Source organism: Lissotriton helveticus, chromosome 7, assembly GCF_964261635.1.
Source record: "Lissotriton helveticus chromosome 7, aLisHel1.1, whole genome shotgun sequence".
Lineage (NCBI taxonomy): Eukaryota > Metazoa > Chordata > Amphibia > Caudata > Salamandridae > Lissotriton > Lissotriton helveticus.
This window is the reverse complement of record NC_136068.1, coordinates 714,495,073-714,516,124: the sequence shown is the minus strand read 5'-3', so window position 1 is coordinate 714,516,124 and position 21,052 is coordinate 714,495,073. Positions and strand designations below refer to the sequence as shown.

At 41.5% G+C, this 21,052-nt stretch overlaps 1 protein-coding gene across 1 annotated transcript in view; it reads left to right on the top strand.

The window, feature by feature from the left end:
• Positions 1-21,052, top strand: part of STK32A (serine/threonine kinase 32A) — a 574,428-nt gene that overhangs the window by 193,225 nt on the left and 360,151 nt on the right. Inside the window, exon 2 of the mRNA XM_078650656.1 lies at positions 8,757-8,930. Coding sequence (XP_078506782.1) covers positions 8,757-8,930 — 174 coding nt within the window. The remainder of the gene's footprint in view (positions 1-8,756; positions 8,931-21,052) is intronic.

The window sequence follows — 21,052 nt, the reverse complement described above, 5'->3', positions numbered from 1 at the left end:
GCCTCTGGACCCTGGCCTACAGTGAGTTTTGTTCTTTTGAAGAGCGGTAACCCACATTTAAAAAAAAGAAAATTACAACGGATTTGCGAATCTCCCATGAATTCCTGGTAAAATTAAAAAACTGATATATGTTTTTGGCCCTGGAGGGTCCTTCTCCCCACACCTGGGGGCGGGCAGGGATACCTTCACTGCCCCCTTATAGTTTTTTCTTAAAAAAAGAATAACCAGGAAAAGGGAACTCCCCAGTCCACGATGACTGCCTCAACATCCTTTTTGATGCGGTTGCAGCTAATCAGATCTTATGAGTCGGCTTTGAAATATACAATGATTTTTAGCCTTAATTTCCCGAAAACTTTTGAATAGATTTACAACAAATCACAAAAATCACTCTTTCTGGACTAAGTTCTTGCTTTCTGCCAATTTGGTGAAATTCTGTTTAGTGGTTTTGGCTGCAACTATGTCAAATCTTTTTAGTGGAAAAATTAATGGTGAAAACTCGATTTGGGCCCTCCCTTTTCTTTGCCCCGTCTTGAGGGCTGATTCCAAAACTTTCCATGAAGGTGCTGAGTTGGATGAGACTTATTTTTTTAACGTTTTGTGAAGATTCGTCAAACTGTGTTAAAGTTATTAGCAAACCAAAATGTTTTTTTCCTGTGGAAACGTGGTCCTACTTATACCTACCCAGTGGTGTGTGTGTGTGTGTGCAATAATTGTCGAGTATGTAGATACAGGATCAACAGAACTACTTACAATATTCCCTTCAGGGATGATCCCATCAAGATCACCAAATTCCTGACCTGTCGTACAGGATACGTGGTGTACGTATTGGAGTGCTCTTGTGGGTTGCAGTATGTGGGCAGTACCAAATTACAGGGCCACAAGAGAATACTGCAACACATAAGAGCAATCTCCAATTCTGACCAAACCTACCCGGTCGCTAGACACTTCAAGGAAAGACATGGAAACAACTTAGAGCATTTCAAATACTTCGTGATAGACAGTATCCCACCATTAAGAAGAGGAGGAAATCATGAGGCTAAACTCCGATGCCTAGAAACCAAATATATTTTGGAACTTGACACAAAAAACCCCAATGGACATAACTCTAGAGAGGATTTGTATACATGTTTATAAATCGGTCCGGACGGATTGAAACATGATATATAATCCTAATAATGTAGAACGTGAATTCAAACATTTGGTGTAAAAATCAATTTGAGAGCTGCTGCTTTCAGCATTTAAGCTATACATATATGCACATGTTTTTAATTTTGCACTAGTTGCACAACTGGCGAACATGCTGTTCATCAGTTATTCACATTTTGCAAACTTGAAGCAACGAGCACTTTAAAGAAATGGGATTGATGCAATATAAGTCTACATCGACTGATATTAGGTATAGAAATCACATGGGTTCAAAAACAGCTAATAGATCTACACACACCATAAATAAAAGAGGGTACTTATAGTACATTGAAGGCAACCAATTATTTGGCAAATGTGGATCAACTTTGTATTTTACAGATAAAATAATTTGTCACAATATAGGAATGTTAAGTCGTTATGGTATAAAAACAAAGTATTTTAATTACAAAAAAGTTATTTTTAACGTTCTGATCAGCTCATTGTATTTTACACAGATTTGTATTTTTGTATATATTTAAATTACTATTTAAATATTTATTGTGATGAAAAGTTGTTATATTATGTCTTACTGATGGTGTGTATATATTTATCTATTTATTGCTGTTTTGCACATATACGTGACGATTTCTGTAAGTCTTGGTTCTCATTTTATGGTTAAGGAACAATCACGTGTTATTTGCACTAGCACTTTAAAAATGGAATGGTTACTCCCAGAGTGCCTCATGTGATCAAGGTCGTTGAACTGCCGAAATGCGTCATGGAGATTGTGGTGGATTGAAGGCTATAAATAATAACACCTATTGAGCACAGAAATTGGGTTCGCCCTTTGTTCTTTCCCGCGGAAGGGAAGTTTATGAATGCGGTGTTAAAGGACATATATATATCTATATATATATATATATATATGTATATATATATATATATATAGATATATATATATGGTGCACAACAAACAGCTTCTTCTGGAGTGCTGGAACCCACAGGAAGTTGGCGCAGATACCGGCGAAGCAGTCCGGGTCATTAATATCCAAAGTAAATCCACAAAATGAATGTCTTGCGCTCTCGGGCAAAAAGGCAACAGGGGATCCAAAATCTTAGGAAAGCAGTTTAATACACTGTGTATTAAACTGCTTTTCTAAGATTTTGGATCCCCTGTTGCCTTTTTGCCCGAGAGCGCAAGACATTCATTTTGTGGATTTACTTTGGATATATATATATATATATATCCCAACGTAAAGTTGAGCGCTGGATGGAAGAAGCCACAAGATCAGCAAAATTGCATCCATTTCATTCAGGGAGCAGTTCCAGCAAGAGACGCTGAGGAAACAGTCATCGTCTTTTCATGGCCAAACCGGTTTCGGGAATCCTTTCCCTTTCTCAATGGCATCTGCATACGGTGAAGGTTCGTCATGCACTCAAATTTAAAGAACCTGCCCAAGTGGGCGTGTCCGCAAAACGCGGCATTCTGGATCTTGTGGTGCATGAGCCAAAGTAATACGTTACGATGTTGTTTTCGTTCGCGGCAATAGCGCTAACGGGACGCTCACCGGTACGCACCCCGGGGCGCGCCGTAACACTGCGCTTACCGGTGAGCGCATCGGTACGCGCCCCGGGAGCGCTCCGGGCAAAAAAAAAAATAAATAACTATTACATAATTAAACAATATAACATTCGTTATAAAAAATATTACTTTTCATACCTATAGAGATTTGCTATTAAAAAACCATTGAAATTCACTGAAAAAACCATCGGTTTTACACCAGTTATAGTTAGGAATTAGCATTTTAAAAACCTATTAAATTCACTGAAAAAAACATAGGTTTCACACCAGTTATAGTTAGCTGGAAGTTTTACTCGCATAAAACCATTGAAATTCCCACGTTATAGTTAGTTGGACTCACTATAACTTGCGCGTGCAATGCACTGCTGATGACGTCACATATTACATCACTCATGACATGGTCAGTGACATCACTCATGACATCACTGATGACACCATCCTTGTGACAGAGTGACAGACCTCCTTTCACTGTAATGTAACCCTTGAAACAAATATTCAAAAATAGAAACTAAAATATTGAAAAAAATGGAGATACCCATACCAGTTACAACAACCAATTCAATAATTCCACCATCTATATACACATGCACTAATTCACCAACAGTTCTATATAGTCTCTCATACATATACTCACTCATCATATGTAGTGATACACCTATACATCCTGTTACACACCGACAGTCATCCAAAAGTTACTCACACACATACTCACACATGCAAATAAACTATTGAACATTCATTTATTTGCATATACAGCTATACACACACTACCACTTTACTTCTAAGGAAACTTACATATACTTACTCTCTTAATCAATCACTTATAGAAACACATACTAATTTAAACAGGAACTCTTACAATCCCTCACTCTCACATATACTCACTTATATACATCAATATTCACATATACTAGATTAAAACATATGTAGTTACTGATAAAGACACTAATAAGACAGTCATTCACTCACTAACACAGACATATACACACTCATCCACCCATACAGTCCTGCACATATGCTGTCTTCAAAACACATACAAAGAGAGAGTCAGTCATTCATGCATCTACGTGCTAAGAAATACCCCACTAAACCATACAGACACTCATACTGATACTAAAAAAACATCTAATAACCCATATACATACACATGTAGCTACTCACCAACCCATGCAGCCACTTATAGACAAAGTGAAACACTAATACATATATTTAAATATTTAAACATTACTCACTAATATGTATTTTTCAGAAAGACACACATTCACTGGATGGTGTCATCAGTGATGTCATGAGTGATGTCACTGACCATGTCATGAGTGATGTAATATGTGACGTCATAAGCAGTGCATTGCACGCGCAAGTTATAGTGAGTCCAACTAACTATAACGTGGGAATTTCAATGGTTCTATGCGAGTAAAACTTCCAGCTAACTATAACTGGTGTGAAACCTATGGTTTTTTCAGTGAATTTAATAGGTTTTTTAAATGCTAATCCCTAACTATAACTGGTGTAAAACCTATGGGTTTTTCAGTGAATATATATATATATATATATATATATATATATATATATATATATATATATATATATATATATATATATATATATATATATATGCAATACAATGGACCTCCGGTCTGAAGACGCACACGTAATCAGATGATTATCTTGCCAAACAGCTTTCTCTTGCCTCGGAATTCAATTTACAGGCTTACGTGTTTCGGAGCTCATCCCCTCCTTGTTCACAGCCAGACACGTAAGACCCCAAGATTTAAGGGAGACACTTGCCAGCATGGTATTTTTATTCTGATTAATAACACGTGAGTACAGTCAGTGCTGCATGCTGGTACTTGCAGTAGTAGTTACTTGAAAGATCGCCTTAGTAGGTGTTTCAGTGCTCCTTTAACATTATTTCCGCTGTGGGTTTTGCGGTCAAAACATGCCATATATTTTCTTTACCCTCCAGTGGGCTCCAAAGTCCTGAGTCGGCCGTTTTTCTGCCATCCGATTACACCACGAGGAGACTGCGCAAAGTTCTATGTCTCCATGGCCCCTTGACTTTGAAGGCAGTGAAATATATATATATATATAGCAGTCTGCACCAAAGCACACAGGGGGTGTAAGGGAGAGCACAACCACCTAGTTCATAAAATTACCACTGCTCCTCCAATTAAAAAAAAACCTTGCACACAAGTGAGACAGATACTTCTTTCATTATTGCATGCTGCCTTGGGCTGGTTTGTATGATGTAGTTTTTTTCTAGCACACAACAAAATCTAAATGTCTGTAAATGAACTATGCTGACGATCATATCAATACATTGAACAATGAGATTTCTACACATTATCTTTTGAGCCCGTTATACTTTTATCAGTAAGGCTGTATGTCCAAATGTAATGGTCCTTTATATTTAAGATGTGTTGTCTGTAATGGCAGTATGCTGCCATACCATGCAAACTCCACATTACCTCAATCCACTCTACTCTGCACCACTCTACACCACTGCAATCTACTCTGCACTTCTCCACACTACGCCACTCCACTCTGCGTCACTGCACCACTCCTCTCTACACCTTTCTAGTCTACACCACTTCACTCTACTCTATGCCAAAGCACTCTACCCTACACCGCACTACTATTCACCACACCACTCTACACCGCTCCCTGCCACTCCACTCTATGCCACCCTACTCTGCAACACTACACTCTACGGCACTGCAGTCTAGGCCACTTCGCTGCACTCTGTGCAAATCCACTCTATGTCATTGCACTCTACTCCACTGCAATGTATTCTGCACTGCTATATTCTATTCCACTACACTCTAAACTACTCCACATCACCGCACTCTGCACCAATGCACTCTACACTACTTTTCTCAAAACCAATGCACTCTAAGCCACTGCACTCTACAACAATCCACCCTGCACTGCTGTACTACTTCACTCTACTCCACTCTACAATACTCCATTCCATCATACTCGACTCTGTGATGCTCCACTCGATTAAACTCTGCTCCACTGACACTCTACAAAACCATCGAGGATGATGGACGGAGTGTTGAACATTGCAAGCACCCCCAGTCAACTGACCTGGGTTTAATGCATCACCATTCTTTAGCTCACTCCACCACCCTAGTTCAGACATGGCCATATGCAAATCAGTCTGACCCTGTGCCTCATGGGAACAGTCCAGCCCGAACTGCCAAGCCATGTCTTTTCTGGACCCGAAAATAAGCATACTGGTACCGGTTTCTGGCTAATCAGCCATCATCAGCCAGGCTAGCTTGAATCCAGTGGCAAAGTGAGCAAGGGATCCAAGTCTGGGTACACCCTGCCAACTTAGGGCGAACAAAGCATAACCAAAGAGGATGATGGACGGAGTGTTGAACATTGCAAGCACTCACCCCCAGTCAATTGATCTGGGTTTAATCCATCACCATTCTTTAGCTCACTCAGCCACCCCAGTTCAGACAAGGCCATATGCAAATCAGTCTGACCCTGTGCCTCATGGGAACAGTCCAGCCCAAACTGCCAAGCCATGTCTTCCCTGGACTGGAAACAAGCGTCCTGGGACCGGTTTCTGGCTAATCAGCCATCATCAGCCAGGCTAGCTTGAATCCAGTGGCAAAGTGAGCAAGGGACCCACGTCTGGGTACACCCTGCCAACTTAGGGCGAACAAAGCAAAACCAAAGAGGATGATGGACGGAGTGTTGAACATTGCAAGCACTCACCCCTAAGAACATTGCAAGCACTCACCCCTAGGGAACACACTACTGCACTCTAGAGCACTCCACTCCACTCTATGTCATTCTACAACAATACTCCCCTCTACGCAACACCCTCTATGTCACTCCACTCTGCTTTACTGCTCTCCACTACACTCTGCCCCTTCACTTCATGACACTCTACTCAACTATTACACTGTACTACACTTTATGCCCTTCCACTCTACGACACTCTACTCCTTTCATGACACACCACAACTCTGTATGCTACTCCATGACACCCCACTCTTCTCCACGCCACTCAACTCTACTACACAACACTCCACACCATAATACTCCACTGTACTCCACTTTCTGACACTCCACTCCATACCACTGTCCTTTACCCCACTAACGTTTAGCCATGCTGAACAGCAGCCACTATGGTATACAAGATTCCTAAAACATATAGGCAAAGCCACTAGCTCTTTTATAGGCGAGACCTGTTGGCTTTGTCAATGTTTGTTATTTAATGATCTCGCTTTGTTTAAGTATTCTACTTTTTCCATCTGTTGTTAAACAAAATGTTAACTGGTACATTATGGGGAAGCACAAGGCATTCATCTGACGCTATTACTGATTTTAACCAGGGCCTGGAGATAAGTGTTCTTTCTGGTATGAGCCCACCAGTTAAACACAAAAAGCATCTTCTTGCCTCAAAAACCAAGCCTAGTTGTTCACTCAAACTGCCTCTGTCAACCACTTACCTCAGCTGCCCAGCCAGGAGGACTTGCTCTGCGAAAAACTGCTTGGTAAATTTACTGCATCTCTTAAACAGCTCCTCTCACCAATGGTTGTTAGAGTGGTTAGAGGCCATAGAACAAAAACTATGCACGCTACCATTTATATGCCACCAACTACAATTCTCCTGAAGGTTCATGATACAATCAAACCCTAGCATGGTTGGCCATCACTTTGCAACAATGGCACTGCCATCGGTCAGCTCACTCTAAAGGAGAAAAGGCCACCTTCTGCCCTCACCTGCTGCTAAGCACACACATCATGATAGTGAAGGCCGGGCCTCTCATCCTGGGACGTTTCAGGAACCTGAAAGTGCTACTTTCATAGTTAATCTGGTTTGACACCATACACCTAAGTGGCTTGGCTGATATCCCTACCTACATATTTCTAGAACAGGGGCAGCTCAAAAAAAACCTGGAACCAGGCGAGTGGATGAAGGATTACCTCTGTGAGGTAACGATTTTGAGTAAAAACTTCAGGATCGAGGCTATCCTTGTAAATTGATCAGAAGAGCCTTTACAAGAGTTTTGTTTTGCCCGGATAATACTTACTTGTCCCCAAAGAAATAAATACATTCTGAACAGATAGTTTGTGTTTCAACATTTTTCACAGAAGGGAATTTGATCAACAAAATATTTTAAAACGTTGGCCTCTAAATCCGTCCACTCACATTTCTGAAGAACCACTTGTGCATAGGGGTTCTTCTGTTTATCATAACATGGACTCAGCACAAACAATGGTCTCCACCTAAGTGGTACTTTAATGTTGGCTGTGGAATTCCCCCTATTGTGCCTTCAGGTAAGGGAAAATCCTGTAAACGTGTGGGCGACAGAATGGACATGATTCCCACATAGCTTGGACCATTAATGGAGCATATTCCAGAAGTGCCCATGTCAGAGGTGATGGTTAGCCAAGTGAAGGGGCATGTTGAAATTTCACTTTTTCTGTTTCAATGTTTGAAGGACGACACGGAGATGCTCTACCCATTGCTGATTAATAGACCTGGGTGTAATTAGTTTCCCAAGAAGTGAATTGGGTGGCATTATTGAAACTTTTGCTTCCCAAGAAACTTGATTTACCCACAGAAAATGGACATGAAAGAAAAAAAGAAAGTGCTGCTTTAGGAAAATCCGACCAAAATAAAATGCGACTGACAAAAATATAAACAACTAAACCGATACTTGATAAAAAGTAATACCTTTCTAATTCAAACGATTAGTGGAAATAAAAATAAATTACTGCACATCTACATCTTGATTCCCCTGTATCACAATATGATGACTCAACCATGTTTTTGATTTTCAGCCCAATTTCTGCACAAAAAGGCCAAGTCCTGATGATGAGGAATAATAAAGTAAAAGATACCATTGAAAGGTTTATCCTGGAATTACACGTATTGAAATGTTATCATGAAATGCCAGTGGTAGACTTGTACACAAAAAATACACAAAAATAAACAAAGTTTGTTTTGAATAAATTGTCTCAATTTTTGTCATTAAATGTTTAGTTCATTATTCATGGTGCTTGTGGAATGTCTTTACAGGTATTCCTTTCAAGACGAAGAGGACATGTTCATGGTAGTAGATCTGCTGCTTGGTGGGGACCTGCGCTATCACCTTCAACAGAACATCCGCTTCAGTGAGGAATCTGTGAAGCTCTTTGTTTGTGAGCTGGCCCTGGCCCTGGATTACCTGCAGAGCAGACACATCATTCACAGGTCAGTGGAAGCAAGGTGTGCTCTGTCACTTCACAAGGCATATCTGTATGCTTGTTTTATTAAAACACTGTAACAACATTACCTCATGGGATCTTTATTGATGTAAGTTTTAGTTACTTTCTACTGCAGATTTATATTACCAAATTATCTCTGATCTTTGCTGCTCAAGTTGGAAAGGCCAGGAAAAAAATCTTGGGTTTATATGCCACATGGTCGATAAAAATCTGCTTGCCGAGTGATCTTGTCAAATTCTGTGCTAGCGGAATTGAAGAGATACAAAGTCTATGGCTTTCGTGTTCTTCATGATGTACTAATAAGAATATCTTTTGTTTTTGGTCCTGTGCTGTAAATAAAATCAGCGTGCTTATGGAAGCTCTGTGCTGATATGCCCAAAAAAACCCAGTAAAAATGCGTGTATTTTTTTCCCGGAGTTTTATATAGCGCAAACTTGACACGAAGGTATCAGAGCACTTTACATGACCACCAGTTACATTACACAAGGACACATTCATTTTTGTTAGGCACGGAGAGATTAAGTGATTAGCCCAGAATCACAGGATGTTGCGCGTCATTGCCAAGACTCAAACTTGGAACTCTAGATTTCAAATCGGCATGTTCAGGCACATCCTCTCCCATGGTATACCCATGTACTGACCAGTAGGACTGACTGGTGTCAGATTAAACTTATTCTATTAGCTTCACCTACATTGGGACAGGATGTAGTGCCCATTTGGCAAACCTAAAGGTTGAGGAGACAAATATATATGACAAAATAAATATTTAATTCAAAACCAAGGGGTAGAGAAAGCAAAATGTGGGTGGTTGGCACAATGGCAGAAGGGTTGCTTACAACAATACGGTAAAGAAGCAATAGAGACAAGTGAAGTTTTTATCCACAAAAACAAGCCATTGATTTTAACTGGCTTTGGTGTAGCCACAAGAACCAATATTTAAAATCCATCCTTATAACCCAGGCCTCTTAGCTCTGAGGGATCTAACCACTTTGGAAAATTCACCCACTTTGATATTTCTATGTAAAAAATGGCAGCACTATTAAATCAATACGTAAACAATAATGTCATGAAACTCTTTATTAGTAAATATTGCAGGGTATTTATTTTCCATTTTTACTTTGATAATCGAATAACATGGGAGGGCAGGGCCACCTCTCTTGGCCTGTCTGTTGAAAACCTACATGGGATCTGGTAAGACCCTCAAGTTATACCACGCTCCTTTCTGGATCCACTAATAGACCGTTACTCAGAGCCGGCTTTAGGGCAGTGCGACTGGTGCAACCGCACTGGGCGCTGACCTGTGGTAGGGGTGCTGAACTCAGGGGGGAGCGCTGTGTTTAGTAAAAACTTATGATTGGAAAGATGAGGGCCACTTTAGCCCAGTGGTAGTGAGAGAATCTGAGGAGGCAGTCTTGGGATGTGATGGCGCCAAAAATGATTGTCGCATCGGGCGCCACCAGCGCTGAAGCCGGCCCTGCCGTTACTTGTCTCCTTGGGGATCTTATTGCGGACATTTGTGGCTCCTTTGTGCCATTGTTTATTCAACCGCTTCACATGAGATTGCTGTGGCAGAGGTGGGCCAATTAGGAGGACATAATAATAGGGTAATACCCCAAAGTCAATTAACGATTTTATGTTGTTCAACTGATTGACTGTGCAAGCATATTTGGACCCATTTTTCTATGTGTGGGTGTAGGTCTTTTGGCGTAAGGCGTCAGTCAGGGGGTTTTGTGTCCTGTGTTACAATTTCCTGATCTGGGCAAGGACCCCTCCCTATACTAGCCTCACGCAGGGTTGCCTAACTCCTGTTTTCGATTTTTATAACATTTTGTTGATAGTATACACTTATTTTAACTGACTGATCTCTTGTATAGGTACAACAGGAACAATTGTATATACTATTAACCAGTTGCGAAGCTGGGTAGACACAAGTGCTTCAACCACTGTACTATTTTTTATTGGTTATACTACTGCTTAGATTTTAAAGGGCCTGGTAGTCATTAAAGTTCATATTAATTTTACTGTATTTGAATTGTTTTAATAGTGTAGGACTATAATAAGTACAGCGAGCCATCACTAAAGTAAGGGTTGATCATCGTATTTGAGAGGAAACTAAATAGGAAAATGATCAGTTAGAACACAAGTAGCTATAACTATGGTGAACTGCAAAGCAACAGGGAAGTCCCCAGAAGCTGGGAAAGCCATAAAACAATCTAGACATGCAGCTGAAAACTGTACACTAGATGAGTTAGATGTCTTGTTGGAGGAAGTAGAAGGGCTCTTAGCTTGCAAGGTAACTGAGACAAACAAGCCTAAAGGAAAACACCATGGAAAGGGGACATAAAATAGTTCTTTAGAAAATGTGAGATCAGGGATGACTCGGTAGATAATAGGGCAAATGGTGAAATTATCACTAGCGCTCTCCCCATCGTTTTGGAGGAAAAACTAGACATGAGAGAGTGCCACACACTTGATTTCCCTATACCCGTAATAATGGTTGACTGTTGCAACCGATTCAAGGTTTTAGGGGATTTGGACGAGCCACAATTAAAAAGAATAGCACATACCTCTCCTGTTGTATGCCACAACAAAGTTCTCTGGACAGTGAATATAGCAGGGTTACAATAATACATGAGCAATTTGACAAAAATTATTAATGAAAAAGTAGAAAATTAACAGAGACTGTACTGACACTAAGGGGCTCATTAGGATGGCGGATTTTCCGCTTACTCCGGGCCGGCGGAAGCCACCGCCGGCCCGGAGTAAGCGGAAAATCCGCCGAGGAGGCCTGAAAGACCCACCGCCAAATTAGGATGGCTGGTGGGTCTCCCAATCCGTCCGCCGCTTTTCCGCCGCGGTCGGAAGGCGACCACGGCGGAAAAGCAATAACATGGCTGGCGGTGTCTATCAGACACCGCCAGCCATATTAGGATGCAGAGTGAGTCATGCTTTTCCGCAGCGGCTTTTCCGCCGTGGAAAAGCATACGGACATTCACTTTGGGGGCCCGTTGCGGGCCCCCTGGGTGAAGGTTGCGTGGGGGGTGCACATGGGGGGTACCTATGGTACCCCCCTGCCTTTGCGTGCACGAAGCGGCAGGCACCGCGTGGTGCCTGCCGCTTTGTGCATGCAAATGCACACCTTTCGTTTTTTGCATTGCGGCGGATGCTGCTTCAAGCAGCATCCGAAGCAATGTAAAACATACAGGATGTGACCGCCAGGGTGGCGGTCACATCCTAATTGCTATGGAGGGACCGCCGCTGCCTATGCGGACGGTCCCTCCAACTCAGGGGTGGCGGACGGACGCAAGTCCGTCCGCCATCCTAATCGGCCCCTAAGTTCCAAACTTCCACAAATTTTGGAGGTTGAACCTCCAACTAGTATTAGTAATAAAGTTGCATCTGGGGGGAATTACTGTGATGAGCTGACAGTATAACCTGTAAATAGGTTGGAAGCTTTGAAAACTAGTAGGCACCACCTCTTGTCCCCCCCCAGGAAGCTGGTTGCACCTCCCACAAGCCCTATAATGGTGAGTCCTTATCTAGTGAATCACTAGCGGGTAAAGGAGGGAACGCTCAGCAACGGGCAAGACATGCTACTTTGGCATCGAATTTCAAAAACTCAATCAGATCATTATAGGGGCAAAAAAAGAACCTTGGGACATATATTTAGTGGATGTGCCAAAAGCTATATCTACAGTTAGAGAAACTCAAGATTCATTAATTAAGAACGTCATCCATTGGTTTAGGAACATGAGTGTCTGCATGTCTATTATAAGAGAAGACATAATGGAAGCCTATAGAATCCATGATGCCCAGCACCCTACAGGCCACATTGGCCTGAAACTAGCAAGCTTCAATCTAGTAGAGGCACTGATAGGGCTTGAAGATAGAGTTAGTCCCCCTTCTAAATTACATATCAGGCTCAAGATTAGCCCGCCGGATATCATGCATTGGTTTAGTGATGCCCACAAATCAGGCTTGGACAGTAATCATCATCCGTCTACCACTGTTGTGGACCATGCTTGGCCCTTATCTGACCTTGATTGACAACTAGAAGAGCAAATTGAAGTAAGCAAAACATCACATTCGATCAAGGTATCCATTCTAGACCTCCCTAAAAGTACCTCCTCCTATAATCTAGGAAGAATAGAAGTAAAAGACTCTAACCTGCCAATGCTAGATAGCAGAGAGGCATCTAATATGGAATCACAAAAGACGAGAGAAGCCACAGGACAGATAGATGCTATAAAATTAGTATTGTGGAATTTGGCGGGCATTACAATAAAGTTAGATGATCCAGAGTGAGGCATATTCATAGATCAATTACACATAGTGTTGTTGCAGGAAACCTGGGCTATAGAGCCCATGCACAGAGTGGGATTCAGGACCCTGGCATCTAATGCAGTTCCCTCAATAGCGGGGAAACCTTCAGGGAGCACTGTTGATTTGGTTGAAAATGGAATTATTTCCTAAAGTAAAAAGATTGAGCTTCGACTGCAGAGATTTATGGGTGTGGTTATTCCAGCACGACGCTCTATGGGAGTTGGTCACATTGCAGTTATCAATGTGTACATTGGACCCTACCCAGTCAAATCATTTTTCAGGAACATTGACTCAATTATCACATACAGTTGAAACTTTAGGCCAAACTCATTCTAAGATCATTGCAGGTGAATTTAATGCAAGATTGCCTGAGAACTCAATTCCGATGCATCTAATGGCATTGAGACATGGGACAAATACACCCATAGTTGGTGGTTCTAGTCATCAGGCAAGATTTCACAGGAATGGTCGAACAATTCATTGATTAAATTGCTTCCCATGACCTAAATATTCCTAATGGATGCATGGAGTCTGATAGCCCTGCACATCCGACCTTTAAGCGGGATTTGTACACAAGCAAAATAGATTATATCCTGCTGTATAGCCCACTCTGGCCATTCCTAAAAGATGTGCGGGTAACACCGACGATCAATAGTGATCATGATGCACTAGAGGACAACTTTTGCTCAAGCTCACTTGTAAACTTGACGGCACTGGGAAGTACTGCCTCTTAAAGTAGAATCAACGTTTGCAATAATAGGAGGAATGTGAAATGGGCAGTACTTGCAAGTGACAACAAAGTGCAAGCGGATATCTACAATTTGTATGTAGAAAAGTTGGCATTGCTTGAGTTTTTAGACCCAAGTTACATCAAGTTAGTGGCTATGCATACTAAACTTATGGGGCATATAAAGCTGCTACTGACCAAAGAAAGAATTGGGGGGAGTTATAGTCCCAATCTCCCGGATGGTATACAAGCGACTATCAACAGGCCAAAATGGCAATCATTGAAGCAGCAAAGCAGGGGGACCACAAGGGCTTATTGAGCGCCAGAAAAGCCTACAAAGGAAAATTAACACTGGCAAAAAGGGGGTGGGAGGTAGAACAATGGGAGAAAGTCACCAAATCCCTAACTAATAGAAACACTAAGAAATTCTGGTCTCTCATAGCCTCAGTGTCTACAACTGTAGGAAATTACCTGGGGTCAGTAGTTCAACCCGCAGATTGGGAATCCCATTTCTCAGAGTTATATAATCCATCGTCACAAAATAACATTGAATCAACAGAGAGTGGCAGAGTAGTCCAGATGGGGCAAATAGCCAGGCCAGAAGTAAAGGAAATCATAGTCCTCGATCTAGTAGAAACTTCACAGGCTTTACATCTATTAAAAATGTAGAAGGCCCCTGGACCTGATGGCATCCTGTGAGATTTATATCTATCATACCGATTTATGTCCCATACCTAAACGGCCTCCGTACTGCCATTTTAAGAAATAAGGATATACCACCATCCTGGCACAGGGCTATTATCGTGCCCATTTATAAAAAGGGGAGGAAGGACGTAGCGTCCTATTACAGACCCATTAGTTTAATTGATATAAGCCAAAAATCTTTGCAAGACAGATATTAATTAAACTACAAACCTGGTTAACAGAACACAACATCCTAAAAGATTGCCAGGTAGGCTTTAGTCCAGAAATCAGTACCTTGGATGAGGACTTCCGCTTCAGTGCACTGTGCTAGAAGTACGTAGCCCTGAAGCTTCTTTACGTTGCCTTCATTGATTTGAGGGCAGCTTTTGATCTGTTTCCAAGGGATAACCTTTGGGCTGTCCTGGAGGCGTATGGCATACCAAATAATCTCATAGATATCTTAAAAACTTTACACCTAGAATCATATGCCCAGGTTAGGAGGAATACAGGGGGAGACCTTACATCCAAGATAAGTATAAAGAGCGCGGTAAGGCAAGGATGTGTGCTTGCTCCTACACTTTTTAGCTTGTTTATAAATGGAGCAGTACACTGGCTAGCGAATTGCCAGCATGATGCACCAAAATCAGCAAATATGAGAGTCCCCATTCTAATGTTTGCTAATGACACACTGTTAATATCTCGCACATTGCTCGGGTCACAGCTGCTTATTGATCGCATTTCATTCTTCTGCCACTGAAGGGGCCTCGAGATAAATCCAGCAAAAATACATTTTATGGCCTTAAACCCCCATTGTTCCTTTAGTGGTTAAATAGGGATAGAAGGAGCCCCTCTTGAGAGGGTAAAGTTCCTCGATTATTTAGGAGTCTGACAACATGTCTTGGGTACAGCAAATCAGGAAAAGCAAAACAATTCTACTTCAAAGAGCTATGGCCATAGGGAAAAAATACAAGGCCACTCTAGTGGAGCTGTAACCCCAGCAAATGAAGGGCGTAGGCAGTGTCGGGCAGTCTATGGTGCAGAGCTCTAGGGTTGGTCAGACACAATTGTCCTCACTCTTGCGGAAAATATATTTAGTAGTTCCCTTTTTGATCTTCCTAGAAGCACTCCACTCCTTTGTTTCGATCTAGGTTTAGAGAGGATTGACCATGTGATCTCTTTAAAACCCTTAATGTATTGGCTTCACATTTGGAACACTCCAGAGTTAGGAAAATACAGGGAACGTTTAGTAGAGATTATTAGGTTAGGCAAGGAACTCCGTATCCCCTCGTTAAAAAAGATAAAAGCCCTGTGCTACTTGCTCAAGATGAAAAATGTATGGTTAAACCCCGACAAGAAGCCAAAGGATATTAAAGTAACATTAAAGCAAACCTACTGGGAAGGAATCCTAGAAAGTGTATGGGAAGACCAAAAAGTGGGGAGCCTAACTGAGAAATTTTTGAGCCACAAATATGGACCTTCCCTTGAGTCCTTTTTGTTGGATAGAGTACGGCCAGCCCAAGCCAAAACCTTGTATATAAAATTCAGGAGCTGGTCAATTTACCCTTAAATTTTTGTATTTCCACTTGGGACAAAATTAACCCTATATATTCTAACTGCCCATTTTGTCTACAGTCAGATGGAACAATCGATATCCTTTTGTATCTTTGTCCGGTATATATTATGCCCCATACGAAATGGATTTTACCTGTTGGCAAGCTGCTGGGCGTTGCATATTTTTGGGAAGCTTCCAGATTTTTTTTAATGTGATACGAAGGAAGCAATTTTGTTTAGTATGACTAAATTCCTATTATGCATGGCAGCTTAGAACCCACAAGATAAAAGTGATATCTTAATGGAAGATTCTTTTTGTATGAGCCTTTACTAAGCAATCAATGCACATGCACTTTAAATGGTTTCTGAGTCTGTATCTGTGGCAATGTCCTTTCAACCAATGTATATGATATGTTTTATTGTTTTAAATATAAATTACAATGGGATTGGATTATCTATTTAATGTAAACTTAATGCTTTTTGTAAAGTGTGTGCTTTTTGTGAACTTTTATGTTTACGAAAGCCGAAGTAAAGTGTTGATTGATTGAATAACAATATGAAATCACCAGAATACCTATTTCACAGCTACTAATAATGGTCAGACATCAAATTAATGCGTCTACACCCCGAGTGTCTTCCACTGGGCTTGGGTTAAAATTAAACCACAGACCTTCAAATGGATGGGCATAAAATGAAAATGGAATATGTGATGATGGAGGAGAGCTAGCAGCAATTGTATAGCATTTCATTTTAAAAACAAAATATAGAACAGCTAAAAATGTTGTTCGACCTGGCCCTTTCTGCCGGGTCGCCCTCAAACTTTTTACCTTCCTCCTCCCGTTTTTTTGACCCTGTTTTTTTTGGCTTTAGGATTCTGGTCCAATGCTAAGCAGTGCGAAAGTGCCTATGTTCTGTACTCTAAACCTGGTAACAATGGCTTGTCCACAATTGGTTGATTTAATTCACTTTTAAGTCCCTAGCAAACTGCACTATTTGTGCCCACGGTCTGTAAATTAAATGCTACTAGTGGGCCATCAGCATAGACTGTGCCACCCACTTCAGTAGCCCTTTAAAGATGGCTCAGGCCTGTCACTGCAGAGCCTGTGTGTGCCATTTCGACCTGGCAACTTAACCTACTTGCCTGGCCCAATCCTTCTTTTTTATTACATGTAAGTCACACCTAAGGTATGCCCTAGATAGCCCCATGGCCGGTGAAGTGTATTTAAAAAGAAGAACATGTTCTTTTAAGTTTTACATGTCCTGGGCCTCAGAAGTAGGTTCTAAGGCTGCTTTCTTTAAAAAACGACACAATGGCCCCTTTGAGCCTATCGGAACCAACCAACACAGTTTCCTCCATCGCAGTTGACTTGAACTTTGGAATTGCACCACTTCCTCACGACCTCAGGTACCCTTTTGACCACTAACAACTTCTAAGCACTGTTTTTGCATTGAATCTTCATAAATTCATATATCAACTTCTACTTATTGGATTTTTGTTGTTTTGGTATTGTTTTACTCAGATAAATATTCTCTCTTTTGTGTGGAGTCTTTTTGTGGTGTTTTCACGGCGTTACTTTAATTAAAGTGTTGCACAAATACTTTACACATTGCCTCTTAAGTTAAGCCTGGCTGCTCTGTGCCAAGCTACCAGAGGGTGAGCACAGGTTAATTTAGGGTGTGTATCTGACTTATCCTGACTAGGATTGTGGCCCCTGCTTGGACAGGATATATATTCTGCCAACCAGAAACCTTAATTTCTAAAAAATTGGCATCCTGCTGAATTTACAAATAAATGAATACATAAATGCATAAGTGCTAGGTCCCTAAGTTTTGCATGAGGTGCCATTGGTGGTCCACTCAACCACTTGCAAATCTCACTTCCACCACTAATACTGTCCAAATTCAATCCTGGCATAGCCCATTTGCACCATTGGTGCCACCCAGTGCCTGCATGGACACCACCCTAAGCCATTGGTACTCTCACCAGCATTTAATTTGTAAATGAAGATGTGCTGGGGCCCAAGGTTTTGTTCAGAAGCCTGCAGCTGACAGACTCAACAGGGCTCTTGATTCCACATCATGCTTGTTTAATCCACCACCAGACACACCCTCCCTCTTTATCTCATTCCTACGGGTTGTTTTTCATGCCTGCTATCTCCATTTGTCGCTGTTTTTCTGTGTTTCGCTTTCTCCTTATGTCTGCCTTTTGTGGTAAGCCCTTCCATGTGCGACAAAAACTAACCAAGATGGTGCAAACTTATTTTTGTCTGGTAAACTGGGCAAACCCTAGCATGCTAGATCAGAAGCAGCTCTGAAATATGCAGTAGCAGCTGCAAATATTGAAAAGTGATGGGCGGGATATAAACAAGAAGATATTAAAAATAAATAAAATGTTACTTACCTGCTGCTCCTGTGGTGACTGCTGCCTCACTCTTCTCCCCCAATCCTCAACTCCAGCAGCTGGTGCACACTACGCATGATCCCAGATGCCAATCTCAGCTCTTCTGAAATGCTGGGAATAACTATTCCCAGCATGACGGAAGTTCTGGGATTCGTCTGAGCACCCTGGTGTCAGTTATCCACCCAGCTGTACAACACAGTCAGTTGGAGAAATGCTACGTGCACATGACGGTTTGGCCAGCCACGATGGTCAGCCAAATCCTAATGCGCACTTATGGTGGCCATCACAACTCCTCCTCCCCGCTCCGATGTCACATAACCTACCCCACCCTGTCCTAACCTGGTTCCATAATAAAAATAATATGATAATAACATAACATTATTAACATTGTGTTATTATTATTGTATTTTTCCTTTTACACTGCTCAGGGAGAGTGCAATGAGGCGATGCTGCTCCGCCTTAGTGGACAAGCCACCCCTATAAATATGAGGTCAAATATTGTATTTTAAAGCACAACTTTCATTGAAATTTGGTAAAAGGCCTTATCTCTCAAAGAACAATATGACCAAAGGTGCCTTTGTTTTTTTATTGTTACATTTGCTGTACATTCAAAAATAGGTGAAATGTCAGGATACTCTTCTGAGTTCTGACTATTTGCTCATATTCTTTTAACATGTAAATTTGTGTTTTCTTTTCTTTCTCTGACTCCATAGTGAGAGGATTTTTTAAAAGTGAGCTATGTGACAATCTTCCTGGTGTGAATGGAAAGGCTGTAGAAAATTTAGAAATATGCAAATGAATTGTGCAAATATTTCAAAATAATAAGCAGGTAGGAAAGCACAAAAATGAAGAACTTTTAATAGGATCAAAACATATTCAAGATACTTTACTCTGTGGTGTTCAAATGACAAATATTCACTGAAACCTGATTTCCATACATATACTATATATTGTTATTGCAAAATGGTATATACAAATGTAGTGGTCATTCAAATGCAAAATATATGCTGTCTGTAAATGACTGTGCATTACCAGCTCCCGTTTCAGTAATATATTTGTGATAGCGTGCTCCCAAATGAAGAAGCCAGTTACAATCTACACCCTTAACACTTTTCCACAGAATAAGCATCAATCAATTAATCAACTAGGGTTTATAAAGTACAAGGTTTTATAAAGCACGGCTAATCATCCGAGAGGGAATCAGCCGCCTGCAGGTCCCAGAGGCTTATATGAAAAGCCAGGTCTTGAGGGCCATTTGGAATTCCGGAAGTGAGGTGATGGTCTGGAGTTGTGCGGGAAGGCTATTCCAGGTCTTTATTTGATGTGACAGAAGGAGCGCCCTCCACTTCTGCTTTGGTAGATGCGTGGAGTATGGGCAAGTGAAAGGGAGGAGGATGTTAGTGTTCTCGATGGTTGGTGGAAGGTCAAGCAGTGCTTAATGTAAGCAGGTCTTGTTTCTGTAGAGCCCTGTGTGTGTGGGTCAGCGGCTTGAATTGTCATCTCTTCTGTATGGGGAGCAGTGGATTTTCTTGAGGTGAGGTGTGAAGTGGGTTCATCGGAGAAGGCCAAGGATGGATCTGGTTGAGGCATTCTGTATAGTCTGAATGTTTGTAGGAGGTGTGGGGCGATTCCTAAGTAAAGGGCGTTGCCATATTCCAGTGGACTGTTGATGATGTGTGTCACGATGCGTCTTGTGTGTAGGGGCAGACACTTTAAGATCTTACGTAGCATGCGCAGAGTGAGGTAGCAGGCGGAGGAGATGGCGTTGATCTGTGATTTCATGGTGAGCTTATAGTCAATGATGATTCTGAGGTTTCTGGTGTGGTCGGAGGTAGTGTGTGCATCTCCTAGGGCTGTTGGCCATCAGGAGTTGTTCCATGTGTTGCTGCTGTTGCCAAAGATCAGTACTTCCCTCTTGTATATGTTCAGCTGCAGGCAGTTATTCTTCATCAAGTTGGCGACACTTGCCATGCTTCTGTGGAAGTTGGTTCTGGTTGGGTCGTCGTCGGTAAGTGAGAGGATGAGTTGAGTGTCGTCTGGCCTATTTGCAGCACGTGTCCATTGTGTCATGCTTGAATTTTTCACAATCCCTGTGAGTTTAGTGGTGTGATGTTGATGGCAGCACACCTACACTAAAAATTGTTCCACCACTGAATATGCCAAAAGGAAGTGAGAACTTAGAATTTAAAATCAAGCTCTGTTGTTGTGCAAGGTGCTTGATGGAGTCTCTTGGCCTGAGCTGTGCATCTTTAGAAACTCACACGCTCCATCTTAGGACCCAACTTGCTGATTTCTGCATAGGTTAAATTACTTTATGATTACTTTCAGCCATATCGGACTGCGTTTTCACTTTTAGTTATAATGGGTAGCATTAGCAACCAATATTGAGTGGCAGCAGCCAATATGAAATGTTTATTTAAAT